Source organism: Aedes aegypti, chromosome 3, assembly GCF_002204515.2.
Source record: "Aedes aegypti strain LVP_AGWG chromosome 3, AaegL5.0 Primary Assembly, whole genome shotgun sequence".
NCBI lineage: Eukaryota > Metazoa > Arthropoda > Insecta > Diptera > Culicidae > Aedes > Aedes aegypti.
Genome location: NC_035109.1, coordinates 264698236 through 264715488, shown reverse-complemented (window position 1 = coordinate 264715488; position 17253 = coordinate 264698236). Strand labels below are relative to the sequence as shown.

General features: G+C 38.0%; 1 protein-coding gene across 5 annotated transcripts in view; it reads left to right on the top strand.

Annotated features, from left to right (window-relative positions):
- LOC5573757 (NAD kinase) overlaps positions 1-13235 on the top strand; it is a 94793-nt gene extending 81558 nt beyond the window's left edge. For 2 of the 5 annotated variants that reach the window (XM_021852966.1, XM_021852967.1), the window contains exons 3-8: positions 606-689; positions 760-993; positions 5103-5412; positions 5460-5732; positions 5792-5874; positions 12017-13235. In XM_021852966.1, coding sequence (XP_021708658.1) covers positions 606-689; positions 760-993; positions 5103-5412; positions 5460-5732; positions 5792-5874; positions 12017-12227 — 1195 coding nt within the window. In that variant the 3' untranslated portion in view covers positions 12228-13235. The remainder of the gene's footprint in view (positions 1-605; positions 690-759; positions 994-5102; positions 5413-5459; positions 5733-5791; positions 5875-12016) is intronic. The other 3 variants (XM_021852968.1, XM_001654735.2, XM_021852969.1) reach the window with 2 other exon arrangements.
- The last annotated feature ends 4018 nt before the right edge of the window (positions 13236-17253 follow it).

Sequence of the window (17253 nt, the reverse complement as noted above, 5' to 3'; positions counted from 1 at the left end):
GGAAGTGAATAGGAAGGTGAATCTTATTCCCGGCACTACTGAATTCACTTCATCATGGGGCTCAAATGGTAACGTTCCTCTTCGTATAAAATTGAAGCACATGCCTGCATTAAAGAAAAAATCAATCGTTTAAAACCCAACATGCCAAAACTAAGCAAGAAAATGCCCAAGCAGTGCTGTACCCTAATTGCATTCAGTAAGATAACGAAGGATAGCATCGAGATGCTGTAGAAATTCGGAACGAAGATAGCTAGACAAGGAGTACACAGACATGTCTGCTCTAAAACTAGACGGTCTGACCTGAAATGGAAGTGGCGACGCTTGTATGCTAGTCTTGTCGATGCTCCTTATGCAAGCGTTTAGTCGAACGCCGTGCGATGATATTGGAAACTTGTCGATCAAGTTTTTTCGCGTGTTTTGATGTTTCTGTTTTGATATGTGCTGTGATGGGGTTGTTCTCTTATACTGAGAATTTGTAATTTGAATTTTTAATTTAAGTTTATAAACATATTGTTCATAATAATATTTACAATTTTTCTCTGAAAAACCCACTGTAATCATTGCCAAACTAATACGTAAACTGTGTTTTTCCCAATTTCTTACAGGCGAACGCGAAGTCTGAACGCCCCCTCGCCGTTCCAACAGTTTGGACCATGTGGTCGTATTATGAAAAACTCCGCCATGGTGATGTGAGTACAGAAACGGATTCGTCCCTCGAAGCACGTATTTCTCAAATCCCCATTCCTCCAACAATTTCAGGCAAATCCAAGACCCCGCCAGTCAGCGACTGACCTGGTACAAGCCTCCGCTGGCGGTTCTAGTGATAAAGAAGGTTCGTGACTCCAAGGTGCTGCAGCCGTTCGTGGAGCTGGTGGAGTGGCTCATCCAGGAGAAGCACATGGTCGTGTGGGTGGAGGGCGCAATTCTGGATGATCCCCTGCTGACCGGTGACAAGCGGTTTACCAAGATCCAGGACAAGCTGATAACGTTCAAGTAGGTATCTGCTGTTGCAGCATACAACATGCTAGGTCTGAACATTTGTTTGAATATCGAAAGCTTGTTCTTAAAACAATGTTTCGATTTTGTTGTTAGTTAGTGGATACAGATTTTTTTTATATATTTGTTACATTTGGTTTTAATTCCCTCAATGTGATTTTTGAAAGTCAAAGTTTTATCTAGCATGAGACCTAGATACTTAACTTCTTCTGGCCAATTTATTGGAACCCCTCTCATCGTGATAACATGTCTACTTGAAGGTTTCAAATAAAGAGCTTTTGGTTTATGTGGGAATATTATTAGTTGAGTTTTGGAAGCATCGGGAGAAATCTTCCATTTTTGCAAGTAGGATGAAAAACTATCCAAACTTCTTAGCAATCTACTACAGATGACACGCAGGCTTCGGCATTTGGCGGAAAGGCCTGTGTCATCCACAAACAAGTCAGATGTGAAAATATTGTATAATATTGGTCCCAAAATACTGCCTTGAGGAACACCAGCTCTTACAGGAAGTCTTTCAGACATGGAGTTCTGATAATTAACCTGATGTGTACGATTTTAGAGATAGTTTTGGAATATTCTAGCAATATATGTTTGAAAATTAAAGTTTTTTTTATTAATTTTGCGCTCACTTTTATGTTAAACGCTGTCGAATGCTTTTTCTATGTCTAAAAGAGCAAGACCAGTAGAATAGCCTTCAGATTTGTTGGAACGGATCAAATTTGTTACACGTAAAAGTTGATGCGTGGTCGAATGTCCATGGCGCGGAATCCGAACTGTTCATTGGCAAAAATTGAATTTTCGTTGATGAGGGCCATCATTCTGTTCAAAATGACCTTTTCAAAAAGTTTACTGATGGAGGAAAGCAAACTGATTAGACGATAGCTAGAAGCTTCTGCAGGATTTTTGTCTGGTTTTAAAATTGGTACAACCATTGTCCATTTGTCAGGAAAATATGCTAATGTTAAATGTATCAACTAAGAATGATAAGCTACTTTCTGGAAGTTTCTTGATAAGGATGTAGAAAATTTCATATTTTTGAATTTTTTGAAAATAATTCTCACTTCTTCCAAATCAGCCTCCCAGGAATGTTCGAAATCGTTCTCTTGATTGAGAATATTTTCGAAATCCTGAGTAACTTGATTTTACATTGGACTAGTAAGTCCTTAATTAAAATAGTGCGCGCTTGCAAACTGCCTAGCAAGTTTTTGTGCTTTATCGATATTAGTTAGTAATAATTTGATTTCCTCTTTCAATGCCGGTATTGGCTTCTGAGGTTTTTTCAAAATTTTAGATAATTTCCAAAAGGGATTAGAGCCGGGGTCCAATTGAGAAATCATATTTTCAAAATTTTTGTTTCTTAATTGTGCAAAACGTTTCTTGATTTCTTTCTGCAAATCCTGCCATATAATTTTTATAGCAGGATCGCGAGTGCGTTGAAATTGCCTTCTCCTCACGTTTTTAAGACGGATCAAGAGTTTAAGATCATCGTTTATAATCACGGATTCAAATTTTACTCAACATTTTGGAATTGCAATGCTCCTGGCTTCAACAATGGAATTTGTTAAAGTTTCAAGAGCATTGTCAATATCAAGTTATGTTTGTAAAGAAATGTTAACATCAAGGTTAGAGTCAACATACGTTTTATATTAGTTTATTAGTTTTTTTTATTAGTTTTATTTTGTCTACTTTCAACATACAAGTTTGTTGATATATTAAACAAAAACTACTATTTCTTTAAATGTATATTGTGATTAATCATGTGTAATAATATGTTCCTTAACATATGAATTTTCAATTTTAGTATTATCAGCGTTATTAGTTGAAATATTTCAAAATCATATTTTTCCGTTTTGACCCAATCTCACCCCCAGACCCATTGTCACCCCCTTCGACGGTATTGCATATATGTCAATTTCAGCAAATCAGTTTTACTTGCTGCCCAGTGCAGCAAATTTACTTGCTGCCCAGTGCATAGGAAAGACAAATAGGCAGTTATGCAACTATATTTACCAAACTGTGTTTCAACAGAAACAGCCTAAGTTTCAAAAACTTTGGTTTCGAATGACGAAAAAATTTGATGTTTTATACGCCTAAGAACGATGATTGCAACTTCACCACATGCCCCATCAAGTCGATCATTACGGTAAACAAAAAAGTTAGGATCTCTTTTAAGTTTGGATCCAGGTTTTAAATATGTCTCAGTAATAACTTCTATATGCTCGTTATTTGCTATAAGAAAATTAAACAGCTCGTCCTCTTTACCATTCAAAGAACGAGCATTCCAATTTAAAATATTTAAACTATTATTTGGATCCATTAGAAAAACGTAATCCAATAACATTTTCATTTGTAAATTTTACACCTACTTGGACTGCTTCAGTCATAATGGTGGCTGTGAACATTGCATCAATCATTAGATTCAATTGTTCAGTTAGAAAATTAAAATCAGAGGCAGACATATCACTTGAAGTGGGTACATTTGATGATTTCCCATTAGAATTTTCGGTAGACGAAGAAGCGGAGTAGGAGTCACCTGTGGCGGTAGGGTTTTTTTTTCATATGATTTAAAACAAGTAGAATGGGTACTCATGGGTACTATGAATAATACGAATAGGGGAGGATTTCAAATTACCTGCTACGATATCGGCAAAGGATTTTCCGTGGGTAGATACATTCGAAATTGAAAGATTCGAACGGCTACCCGACGGATTAAAATTTGTTTGTGAATGAGCATGATTATGATCTTCCTGATGGGTATGATTCCTAATCAAGCGATCGTTAACTGAAAAATGAGTATTGTTCGATACTCTACCAGGTAAATTCCGGAAACGACCGTTATCGTAACGGATATTATCTTTCATCTGTCTGGAACGAGCCTCAATGACTCTCTTGCGTGAAGGGCAATTCCAAAAATTTGACTTATGATTGGCCCCGCAATTTGAGCATATAAACTTGGTGGTATCTTCCTTCACTGGACAGACGTCCTTGGCGTGAGAAAAACCTCCGCAAAGCATGCATTTAGCATTCATGCGACAACTTTTGTACCATGACCCCACTTTTGGCACCGACGGCACTGAGTGGGGTTCTGGTAATTTCCTCCAGGTTTCTGGAAATGTTCCCATGTCACACGGACATCGAACATAAGTTTTACTCTTTCTAAAGCTTTAATATTATTTAGTTCTTTTTTGTTAAAGTGAACTAAATAATATTCTTGAGAAAACCCTTTCCGAACAATGCCAGATTGGGTTCTCTTTTTCATAATGATTACTTGGACTGGGGAAAATCCAATTTAATCATTTATTCCATTTTTGATCTCTTCAGGTGACTTTTAGTAACTCGAGAGACCTTTCAAGACAACTTTGTACAAACGTTCAATTTTGTCGTCATAAGTAAAAAAAGGTGCTTCTTCTCTTCAAGATGTTTGAGAAGAAGTTCGCGATCTTTAAGAGTTTCCGGCAAAACGCGACAGTCTCCTTTCTTTGCGATTTGGAAGGAAACCTTGATTCCCCTGATGGAGTTCAAGAACTGTCCACGATAGGTGGCACTCTTTGCTTCCTCACTTGAATCAAAGAGCCTGGGCTAGAGGCTGCTTCGATTTGGTGTTCGGAAAATTTGTCTAGAGCATTTCGATACAATTATTCATTTCACCCTTGGCAGAAAGTTCGCATTCCATGTAAACGTCCTTTCTTCCATTCTTGCCACGTTTAGTGACAGTTTTGAAACCCACTTTTTGGAAGGAAGTTGTGAATTCAGAGATTCACCCTTCCTTTTGTTAGTTGTTGATACCATGTTTAGTTAATAAACGAAACGCTAGCTTTCGCCAACGGGTCCAACGTAAAATCGAAGGTGCGGGTCCAAACAATGATCGTAAAGGGATCAATAGTAGAAAAAATAGTACTGAAAAGTACTGTTTCTGTAGCACTGAAAAGTACTGTTTTGTTGCTTTAGGTAGTTTTTAAGAAAACTTCCAAGATCGGTGAATACGTGTACGCACGAAGGTACGATGCGCACTGAACACCCTTCTCTTTGGCCGTGGTAGTAACCGAAATCGAAGAAGAAACCTAAGTATACTGATTCGTCATTCTTCTTTTCCCATTTTGCAGGGACGGCCGGGACGATCTGACGGACAAGATCGATTTCATTATCTGTCTGGGTGGCGACGGGACCCTGCTGTACGCATCGCTGCTGTTCCAGAAATCGGTACCACCGGTGATGGCATTCCACTTGGGATCGCTCGGTTTCCTGACGCCGTTCCAGTTCGACAACTTCCAGGAACAGGTTACCAACGTGCTGGAGGGGCACGCCGCTTTGACCCTGCGCAGTCGACTGCGTTGTATTATAGTGCGAAAAGACAAAACGGAACAGGAGATTTCCACGTTCAAATCATCACAGGATCCCACAACCAACATTTTAGTAAGCTCAGCGCAATCTTAGATGATCAATCGATAATGGTCTAACAGGAACTTCCATTGCAGGTTCTCAACGAGGTCGTCATCGACCGGGGGCTGTCGTCGTACCTGAGCAATATCGATCTGTTTCTGGACGGGAAGCACATCACGTCGGTGCAGGGCGATGGGCTGATTGTGTCCACGCCCACCGGAAGTACGGCCTACTCGGCAGCGGCAGGTGCTTCCATGATTCATCCCTCGGTGCCGGCGATCCTGGTGACGCCGATCTGTCCACATTCGCTGAGCTTCCGGCCGATCGTGCTGCCGGCTGGTGTGGAGTTGAAGGTTTGTTTTGGACTTAGGGAGATCGAGTTTTTACTTATTTAAAGTGTACTTTCTTTTAGATTGCTCTTTCGCCCGACAGTCGAAATAGCTCGTGGGTTTCGTTTGACGGCAGGAACCGTCAAGAGTTGCTCCATGGTGATAGGTAAGTGTACTTGCTCTGTTATCTATAACCATTAGTATTTAGCATTCGTAGGTGATACAACCCTATAGCGCTATATGAGGCTTGCCTCCCTGTTTCATACCATAGAAAAAGGTTTGGGACAAATATCTGCATCTTAGATGAAACTGACGCATCCTCTAACTGTTCAAAATTGTACTAGCTATGTCCTTACGAAAACTGAAGAATAATCTTCTAATGTCAAGATGGCATTATGCCATCAGCCGATTTAATTTTAACGTAAAACATGGTACAAACTTACACGCTTGTTTTATGAGGCCCCAGGGATTTACCTCAAAACCTCTCTTTTCCATGACAGCTCCAGATCTTCATCCATTTTCGACGAACTTGAGACAACCCAAATCAGATGAATGCTATATCATAATTAATAGAATATGATTTCATGATCAATACAACAGTCAACTAACTGTTTCAATAGCAAAAATTTTGATAAATAATCAATTCACTATTTTAAAAAACAAATTTAGCCCATTCACAAATCTTCGAGCTGTTTAGTAGAATACATATAAGTAGATGAAAAAACCGAATTTAGTACTATACCATTTAATTCCACTAGAGTTTGTATCCTTTGACACATACGCTTATTTCGACCTCAACTGTAAGGCTGTCTTCAGTGTCGGGGCCATCCTGCCATGCTGATGAACAAATCAAACAATCAGGATAGGATTATAACTTCTAGAACGCAGTTGCTTTCTGCTTCATGCATCATGCACTTGTTCTTGTGTGCAGAACGGGTTAATCAGAACTGATTGGAGTTCTTGTGGCCATTTGGGTCAAAGCTTAGCTATCATTCCGATGTATATTCACCAATTCACGATCGTTGCTTTATTCTGCAAATGATTGGTGTTCAGGTACCCAATGAGTTACTTTACGTAACCATAACCCTCCGTCAATTTCTCAGGCTACAGAATTTTGATCGTATTCGGATATTCACTCTTCGGAACAAGTTGCAGAATTATGATTTTTACAGCACGAGTCGTAAATTTATCGTACGAGGCTTGCCAAAAAGCAGGGTTTGTGCTGGCTGGGCAAGAATTGATTTTCTAAAATCAAAAATTTCATTGTAAAAGGTTATTTCTTCAAACAAAATTTTCACAGGCAGCATTTGAAATGCTCCAGGGAAAAATACAAAAATATAAAAATATTTATTTGTTCGGAAAAATTTTGAGTTTCTCGTCATCAACGTCGTTTGAATACACTATTGAAAATCAACAGAAGGTTAGTTAATTATCATACTTTATCAAAATATTAGAGATGGCCGGGTTTCACATTTTTCAAACTCGAACCCGACCCGTACCCGACTTATTTTATTTATTCAAACCCAAACCCGAGACAATAATTCAAAAGCAAACCCGGACCCGACCCGAACCCGAAAAAAATTCGTTGTTCAAACTGAACCCTATCTTAAACCCGAAAATAGGAACGCTCTCACGATGTTACTCTGTTTACAAATCTCACCAAACCCGACTAAACCCAACTTTTCTCAAGCCCGAACCCGACCCGTATCCGATTATGTTGTACCCTTCAAACCCGACCCGAACCTGAAAAAAATCAAATTTTCAAACCCGTCGGGTTCGGGTTTCGGTTTTGAAAACCCGAGACCCGACCATCTCTACAAAATATGTCGACGACGAGCAATTCGTGATGAAGAAAAAAGCCAATCACTTTCATTATTCCGTTTTTGTTTGGAACTGACACTGTCAAAATAAAAATAGAGAATAAATCTTCGAGCTATTTAGTGGAATACCTATAAGTACTTCATACCTCATCTACTTAAAAATAGATGTTATTCGAAAAACCAATACATCTTCTAAGCTTCAATGTAACAAGTAAGTATTGGCGATGCTGTGTAAAACATCTGTAACACATAATTATATGTCCTAATGACGTATTGGAACACCTTCTATGACATGAAAGATGTTTTATAAGCCGCCATTTTTGCGCTCCTTTGGTGATATAAATGTACGAAATCAGGTTATTCACATTCACCTTAAAACATGTCGATTTGTATGAAACTGGTATTTTTTTTATTTGTTTGTTCATTTGTTTATTTGGAGCAGGGAAAAGCCCATTTGAGCTGAGCAATATTGAGCTCTTTCTCAAATGGGCGCAAAACCTCCTCTTCTTTTCGTATCAACAGACTATTACATTTGTTTCCAACTGATACAAAGATTGCTTAAATCTACTTAATAACTATGACTAATTTAAACCTAGCTTGCCAGAACCAAATTAAATTTTTTACGAAGAGTTGAACGGGAAAGATGAAAATCAAATTCATTGAAACAACGGTTGAACGATCGGCACATACTTTTAAATGATTCGTGATGCCCGTAGTTTGTGCGAGCACCGTGCAAAAATAGGAAGGAGTTTGATCGAAGTTGACGGTATGGAACATTTATATTGAGGAGAGATAATAGTTGAGCGCAATCTATTCTCGATTGGAGAAGGTCGTAAACAAAAAAACTTTTAGAAACTTCACGGCGAACACTCAACAACTCTAAGCCGATTAACTTGCAACGATCTTCATAACTGGGCAAGTTAATTGGATCGTTCCATGGGAGATATCGCAGAGCAAAGCGCAGAAATTTCCGTTGAATTGCTTTAATACGAAATATGTTAATTTGATAGTACGGTGCCCAAACAACTGACGAATATTCAAGAATAGACCTTACCAAAGAACAGTACAATGATTTTAATCATTGAATATTTCTGAAGTTTTTAGCGACGCGGAAAATAAAACCAAGAGTTTTAGAGGCTTTAGAGGCAATGAAGTCGATATGCTCCTTAAACGTCAGTTTTGGGTCTAGTAACACACCAAGGTCCTTAATGACAGACTCTCTTTTGAGAGATGTGGATCGAATTTTATAGTCGTAGTCTATCAAAATGCGTTTTCGGGAGAACGACATTACAGAGCATTTCGAAGCGTTTAGGTGCATGCGATTAGTTTCACACCAATTGGTAAATATCCCGAGCTGAGATTGCAAAAATTATGCATCATCTACATTATTTACAATCCAATACAGTTTGAAGTCGTCGGCAAAAGAAAGTTTGAAAGATTTAAGTAGAAGATTAACGTCATTGAGATACACGAAAAATATCAACGGTCCTAGATGACTTCCTTGTGGTACCCCGGATGAAACGTGGAAGTAGGATGAAACAGCATCACCTAATTTAATGGTCATTTCTCGGCCGTTCAAGTAGGAGTGAAGCCAACTAAGAATACATTTATAAAACAAGTTGTGTTACTTGAGTCTGGTTGTTAATTCAGAAATGTGTAGCGAAGATTGCTTTATTAACAAGCACGGATACATGAAGTATGGCGCGCGAGTTCGCCATTCTGTGTTTACTGAAAGTAGCAAAAACTGGGATTAAGCTTTTTGCAACCTAAGCACGAAAAATACCAGCAATGAAAAAACAGATCGGTATACATCGGCACAGAGTACACTGTATAAAACGCATAATGCGAACCTATATACGTGATAATTTAAATTAAATAATAACATATTAATAATCCCACTCTTATATAGTCTCAGGCTTTAGACTGATGAAAAGCAGACGATTATCTAGGAGAAACACAAGGTCACCTGCCCATTGCTCTGGGTAGCACAGGAAAGACACAATACTATGTATGGGGGCCTCGCCTGGAACGCCAGGCTCCGTTAGCAATTAGGTTTTATTTAGCCCCCATAACCATTAATTCTTAGGCACGGTAAGCATGGAGCCGCATTACACCATAAATTAGGGGTCACCTGTGAGGTAAACTTTTACCGTCGGAACATGCAGTCCTTAGTGTCAATTCTTATCGGACTGAAACAATCGCTGCACGGCTATCTTCGTTTATCGGGAAACAGAGGTTAATTTGATGATTAACTCCAGATGTTCTCAACCAGCCGTAAATTTTTCCCGGTTGCTCACTAGAGACTTCTTGGGTTTCTCAAGTATTCCTTCGTTTTTGTAGATTTTATATTGGTTTTCAATGCATTTAATGAAATTTGTAAATGGGTTAGCAAAGAATCTTGAGCGATTCCAAATGGGGTTTCGGGATACTTGATGGGCTACAATTCGCAACGATGAATGTACGCCCAATGAATGAGTCTTCTCCACTGGACTCTGTCCAGGGCCAATCGCCCAGACAACCAAAATGTACGTACCGTCAAACGGGGCCTCTTTTGACATTATTTCCACATTCTTCAACTTTGAGGATTTGTAGCTCTGTGAATAATGGATAGAACGATATGTAGAAGAATCTAATTAATTCCTGTAACTAAAAGTAATTTTTATTCCAAATACAATCCATGAAGTAAAAGAATAATGATTCACAAGATCATAAACAATAAAAGTTTGCTTTTGTTAGATGCATTTTGGCTCTTAATAGTTTTGAGATGGCGTAAGAGTAGTTTATTTTAGCAGTTGAAGGATGCCATTGCTTTGTATAGCAGATTCATGTAAAATATGACTGAACAATATTTTTTAAAGAATATGTTGTGAGTTTACTGTTTATGCGAGTTGAAATATATATGTTTTACGATGACTTACTTTTCTTAATCCTTTGTTTATTTTTTTATTGTGTTGTAAAGTATAGAAACCAACACTTTATAATTAAATATGAGTCGTAAAATTAAGACATTTGATCATTTATTTTTCTAAAAAAACAACTTTCAACATAACTTTATCACAAATTTCTTTGAATCATTACGATTCGATAGTTTTATGATGTTCCCAACAATTCTCCACGATATGTGGAAAATTCATACAATGTTTACATAGCAAATGTTTTGTAGCTTGTGAATATTTGTTTGGACTTTTTTGATATATTTTCTTGTTTATCCTGTTATTGTTGATGTTGTTCCAAAAAATATTCATGCCTGATTGTTGAACATAAATTGGTTAATAAATGTGCTGAAGACACAAAATGGCTCAGATTAATATTTATGCTGGAAATAAATCTAAAACGTGAGTGTCCAAAGTAGCCCCCGGAATCAAAAGTAGCCCCGTTAGTAGTATCGTTCTTTCGGTATACGGGCAACGTGACCAGCCCAACGCAGCCAGTCGGGTTTCATGCGCTTGACAATATCCACAGAACATTAGGTTTAAAAATTCCGAAAGCTCTTCGGTTGACTTCCTAGTGGGTAACATCATTACAGCACGTCACTAGTGTTCCAAGATACACGAATTCTTCCACCACTTGAAACTTTTCACCACCTAGCACTATTTTGCTATTACTAACACGTCCACGTTGTCCACTAGTTATCATGCATTTAGTCTTTGTGGTGTTGATCGTGAGTCCGATTCTGACTGTCTCCCTCTTGAAAAACACTAACGCCTCTTCCACTGCCCGACGGTCGATTCCGATGGTGCCGATATCATCCGCAAAGCCAAGGAGCATATGAGAACGTGTGATAATGGTACCGTTTCTCTGCACACCGGCTCTCCTCATAGCACCTTCGAGCGCTATGTTAAACAGCAAGTCAGAAAGAGCATCACCCTGTTTTAATCCATCTAAGGTTACAAACGATTACGAAATCTCGTCAACCACCCGCACACATGATAACGATCCCTAAAGCATTCGCCGGATAGCCATGTTCGGACATAATCTGCCATAACTCTTTTCTCTTTACTGAATCATACGCTGTTTTGAAATCTACAAAAGATGATGAGTCTGCAAGTTGTACTCCCGGAATTTATCTTGGATTTATCGCATGGTAAACATTTGATCCTTCATTCAGCCCTCTCTAAAACCAGCTTAGTTTTCGCCGACACAGGAATCATCATGTGGTCTCAATCTATTGAACCGAATTCCAGACATGATTTTGTACGCCGAATTAAGGAGTGTTGTCCCTCAGTAACTGGCGCACTTCAGTCGATGCCCTTTCTAGTACAAAGGGCAAATAAGACCATCAAGGGGTTTCAGGATATTTAAGAAATTTCCTAGGTTTCCAAATGACTTCAGAAGCGAGAAGATTGGTTATGTGTATTGAACTGTTCTCTCAAACGAATACCCCATTCCTAAAACAAGTTAGTTAGTTAGAACAACATTATATGTACGATTCATAAGTCTAAACTTAACTTTCAATCATTAATCAATAAATTTCCCATATTTTTCCAGCCTGCACGTGACAACCTCGATCTACCCGGTGCCCAGCATATGCGCCCAGGACCAGATCGCCGACTGGTTCGATTCGCTGGCCGAGTGTCTGCACTGGAACGTCCGCAAGCGGCAAAAGTGCCTGGACGAGCTGTCCGACCTGACCGGATCCGGCACGGAGGACAGCGCCATCGAGGAGATCGAACGTGGCATGGAAAACCTGGAGAGCTAAGAACAAAGTCGGGTTCCGATGCTGGGCATAGATGGAAGGTGGCGTGATTACCCGCGAACCCCCTCCCCCTCCCCAACCTTCTCTCTTCATTTTTGTTTCATTTACCTACTTACTATCATCAACGGTGTACTATCGAAATGTGTTCTGTGAGAGCAACCTGCGGCACAACTTTTTCTTCGGCTTATACGTCTGGTTGGTCGTTCGTTCTTCTTTGATGCCCCCCATCATGAGTAGTGTTATGAGTTACCACACGATTATGTTTTACGTTTTTAATATTTCCCGGAATCGAGATATGGGCCAGGACTGCTTTCACGAGAGATAGAGAGAAGAAAAATAGGAATTCGCTAGGTAAAGACTGTGAAAATTTGAGCAAGCGAGGCATAATGGTTAAGGGTAGGCTTTTCGTATTTTAAATACAAAACATAAATTGGATGATCGTACTAAATGTCGAAACAGACGATTGTTGAGTGAGAATACTTTGAGTGGATAGAATCTAGCCAGGTTCTATGTTTGTGATGAGCAGGATCAAACGAGCGAAGATGGGAGATAGCTAAGATGCTAGTGATTTGTTCATTCCGAATTGGAGCCAAGTTTAGTGTATTGATTCTAGGGAGAATCGTTAGACGAGTTCGATAATCAGCTGTTCATGTTCAAGTTTGACCTAGACAAAACAAAACAAACACAAAGCGAGAAAAGATATCAATGTGAAGGAAGGTCACATGTATAAGTTGATCGTGAAGAAAGACGCAATGAGTGTGAATGTGAGATCGGCAAATCTTAGTTGGTTAAGATGATTCTTTTTTTTGTATTTTAGCGTTAGGTTAATATGTTAATACTTCATTGAAGCAACAAAATACATAGCATGAACAGAAGCAAGAATCGCTTGGGATGTACTAGTGATGTAATAAAACAGGCAAATCAAAAAACAAATGTTAAATTAGCTGCTAGAAAGTTGATCTTTTTAATATTTTTTACCGTGTATTTAATATAAAAACGGAAAAAACCATGGTCATAGAAAAGTACTTCTTGTATATCACAATTACCTTGTTTAACAGAGATCAAATGTGTTCGATTCGCGAAGTTCGTCAGTAGTGTGTGGTCTTTTGATTCTGTTGCATGTTCCTGTGGGGCGAGCCAGAGTCTATGAATAAAGAGTTGCGCGAAGAGTGAATCAAAATCTATCTATCGAACTGTCCAACTGTCTACCTATCGAGCAGACCAGCAACACAGGTACAGGCTACTACATGGACTTTTAAGGGGACGATGGACAAGAGTGTAGCCAGGTTTTTTAATTAGAAGCTCCCCCTCCTTATATTGACAATACCGATTTTTAATATTACGCGAGTTAGCACCAGAGCCAGCCGGACCGGAATGCTGACAACGACTTTGTCGCCAGGTGGCAACGAAAACACCAAAAACGGGGCAACGTGAATAATATGAATTGCTGACGGCATCAACGGCAGCGTTGTCAACCTTCCAGATTTGTCTGGAATATTCCAGATTTTTGAGGCCCCATTATACAAAAATCTGGAAGATTCAGATAAAATTTGAAGTGACTTTAAAAGGTTTTGTAAATAATTTGTAAGGTTCTCCAGATACGACATAAGCGATCCAGACTTTTCCAGATAAATTTTCAAAATCTTCCAGATATTTTAAAAATTGACTTGGCATCCCTGATCAACGGAGCGGATGGCAACACCGAGGATGGTGATACGATCGATAAGTGCAATTAATCAGTTTGAAGTTGTAATTATAGCATTGGTCGAAATAAAGTTCAGTTGTTCTCAGGCTAGCAAGTAGTGTAGTAGTATTTTTTAAAAAGGGAAACTCCCTGCAGAATTCTTAACTCGCGTTGCAAGAAAAATTTTGATTCTCGGAAAATCGGATGGCTTTGAAGATGAAATTTTCCTGGCTTCCAATCTAAGTCAACCATGCTCGTCGTTAGGAGCAATTGTCTGTTTGGAATGGTTTGACGTTTCCTATTTTTTTCAACATCAATGAAACGTTTTTTTTCTAATATTCATAGTTTTATTTTAGTTTAATCAACTACTAAAATGGGGAAAAAGTATTGGGAGAAATTCTCGAATGAATTCACCTATTTTTTGTCATGAACTCTGATGTGTGATTTTTTTCAGTTTTAAGCGAAGTATGCACTTCAACAGAAAAGTAATCGCCTATCTCGATGCGTGAGAAATTTCTTGCAGGAAATGCTCAAGAAAAGCATTGATCGCAGTACGCAGTTGCAAAGAAATGTCAATTCAAATGGAGCTCACTTGCTTGACCATTCCTTGTGCATAAATTTTTACTTTTCTTGAGCGGAACAGCATACTTAGCTTTAAGCATTAATTAACTAGCAAATCGTCAGATTGCTTAGTAATAAAACACGATTTTATGATACTCGAGATCTCATGAAATTCGTTCGTTTAATAGAAGCCGAGATGCGGCATACTATAATAAGTTTTTATGGAAGAATTCGAAGAAGCATCTCCAAAAACACTTTAAAATATTGTTGAAAAATCTCTGGAGAACTTCGGTGTACTTCCAGGGTTAATTTTAAAGAATAATTGGAGAAACATGTTCAAGAAATATCTAGTGGAATATAAATTTAATCCCGAGAGTAATTCCTACGGAAACGAATATTCTGCTTACAATATATTTGAAGAAACTTTTTGTGTTTCCTAACAGACTTGCTAACACCGTCGAATAGTTTCTGGCAAGGTGTTTTTCAAAAATCTGATTGTTTGGTGAACTCCATAAGTTTTATAATCTATCATGATGCTATTTTTGTATACGAGCGCAGGAGTCAACCTTTGAAAAAATCAAACACAAGATTGATTCCCATAATAAAAAGGCATTGTCATTGACCCATCTGGCTACGCCCATGCGTGCGTGGCATCAAACATCATCATTAATTTTAATGTAAACGTGTAAAACATGACGAAAACGATTTTTTGACAAATTTAAAATAGGCTGACAAAATCGGGTCAAAAAGCTGGTAGACAAAATCGGGTCAGTACTGTATTCGCATAATAGTCCTAAGTTTATAGGGGCCTTCCTTGGCCGAGTAGTTAGAGTCCGCGGTTACAAAGCAAAGCCATGCTGAAGGTGTCTGGGTCTGGGTTAAAGGAAATTTCCTTGACTTCCCTGGGCATAGAGTATAATCGTACCTACCACACGATATACGCATGCGAAAATGACAACTTTGGCAAAGAAAGCTTTCAGTTAATAACTGTGGAAGTGCTCATTAAAAACATTAAGTTGAGAAGCCGCCTTTGTCCCAGTGAGGACGTAACGCCAAGTTTCTTTTTGAAATTTCTAGCTCACTTCAGAACAAAACTTATAAATGTTGTGGTGGTTCGAGTATTCAAGTAAGTGACTTTCACTCCAAATATTTTAAAAATCGATTGAGATTTGGAAAAGTTATTACTGTTTGTTGTTTTTCGACGTAAATATTGTAAATTTCCATCAAACTTTTCTTGCATGGAACCAAATGAAGATAAAATCTTTTTCAATATTTTATGTAAGGACTTTTTTAGACCTATCATACGGATGATTTAAGGTGTATTCGTTTTTGCATAAATGCTTGGAAACAATTTTTGTCCCATAGTGGGCAAAAGTTTGAATCAGCGGAAAAAAATGCAAATTGCCTAAGATCCTAAATAGTTTTTCAAAAAGTGCTATTTTTGGGTTTTTGGATTAGCCCTGTTTTGGGAAATTTGTTGATGAAACTTAAGTGTGTATTTTTCTGAATACATTAGTTTTCTATGGCTGGTATAAAGTATGTCTATCGTATAACTGTTGATATTTTGTGTTTCGATCAGCGACTTCTTGCCCCACCGGTGAAGCAAAAGCTCGTTTTAGAAAATCAAGTTTGAAACTGTTATAATTAAAAATTAGTAAATATTTTGACACAAGTTTGTTCAGCAAATTTTAGGATATATGTTGAAGTTTTACTGTGTGGTATTTATTTCTTTTGAACTGCTATTGTTTATCTAAAAAATTTGATTATACAGGTATGTTCCGTTTTTATCAACACGATCGGCGATTTGCAGTTGACAAAACGGAATAATTTCCTTAGACAAAATATTTTGCAAATCTGTATAGAAAATCGCACTTTTAACAGGAAAGTACACATTCTCGTCAAATACATGCATATTCTTGATGTTTAGGGGCTGTGAGGAATCTTTCAATTGTTTATTCGTGTAGATTCGTAATGGAATTGGATTGCAGTCTTTAACCAATAAGTATAATAGTTATAGTCTTACTTTTGGTCAGAATGTCAATAGATGTGCTATGGAATATTAAAACGATAATCACATATATGTACTATGCACTATGAGATTAGTCATATTCGTATAAATGACGAACGCGAAAGTGTGCCAAGCTGATCTTTTTTTGTTGTGAAGAAAAACTCAACAATTTCCTTTTTTCTATTTTTTTCTCGGATCCTTCCTCTTCTTCTGCTTCACAGCTAGGTAAGTGTTCTTACCTCAGTTCACAGAGCATTTGAGAGCTTTCTTTGCCACATGTACACTTGTCTGCATTTGTCGAGGCCTGGCCAGGATTTGAAACCCTACTCAACGAGAAATACCTGAACGGATAACATAACGGAACATTTTTTTCTCAAAGTAGAACAATTCACTTTATTTGATATCACTGAACTTATTGCCGCTTTCAAAATACGTCCTAGCACGCTTTGTTTAAAAAAAAAAAAACTGTTGAAAATGCATTATTTATCGATTTCATCCAACTTGCGTGTAAGTTTGCCAGCTTGTATGTAGACTTATGTTCAAAAATTTACAACATATATGAGCTTTTGGATGCCAAGTATTGCGAATCAATTAAGTTTGTAATAATTTCGTTACTACAAAAGATGGATTATTTAAAAAACTTTGTAACTAACCTGTGAAAGATACAACTTATTTTGAATGGAGGCTGCAAGCATGATCAAAAATTCTACCAAGTTGATATTCCGGCAAGTTTGATCAAACCATGTCTAACACTGAAGTTTAGATCCTATTTTGCA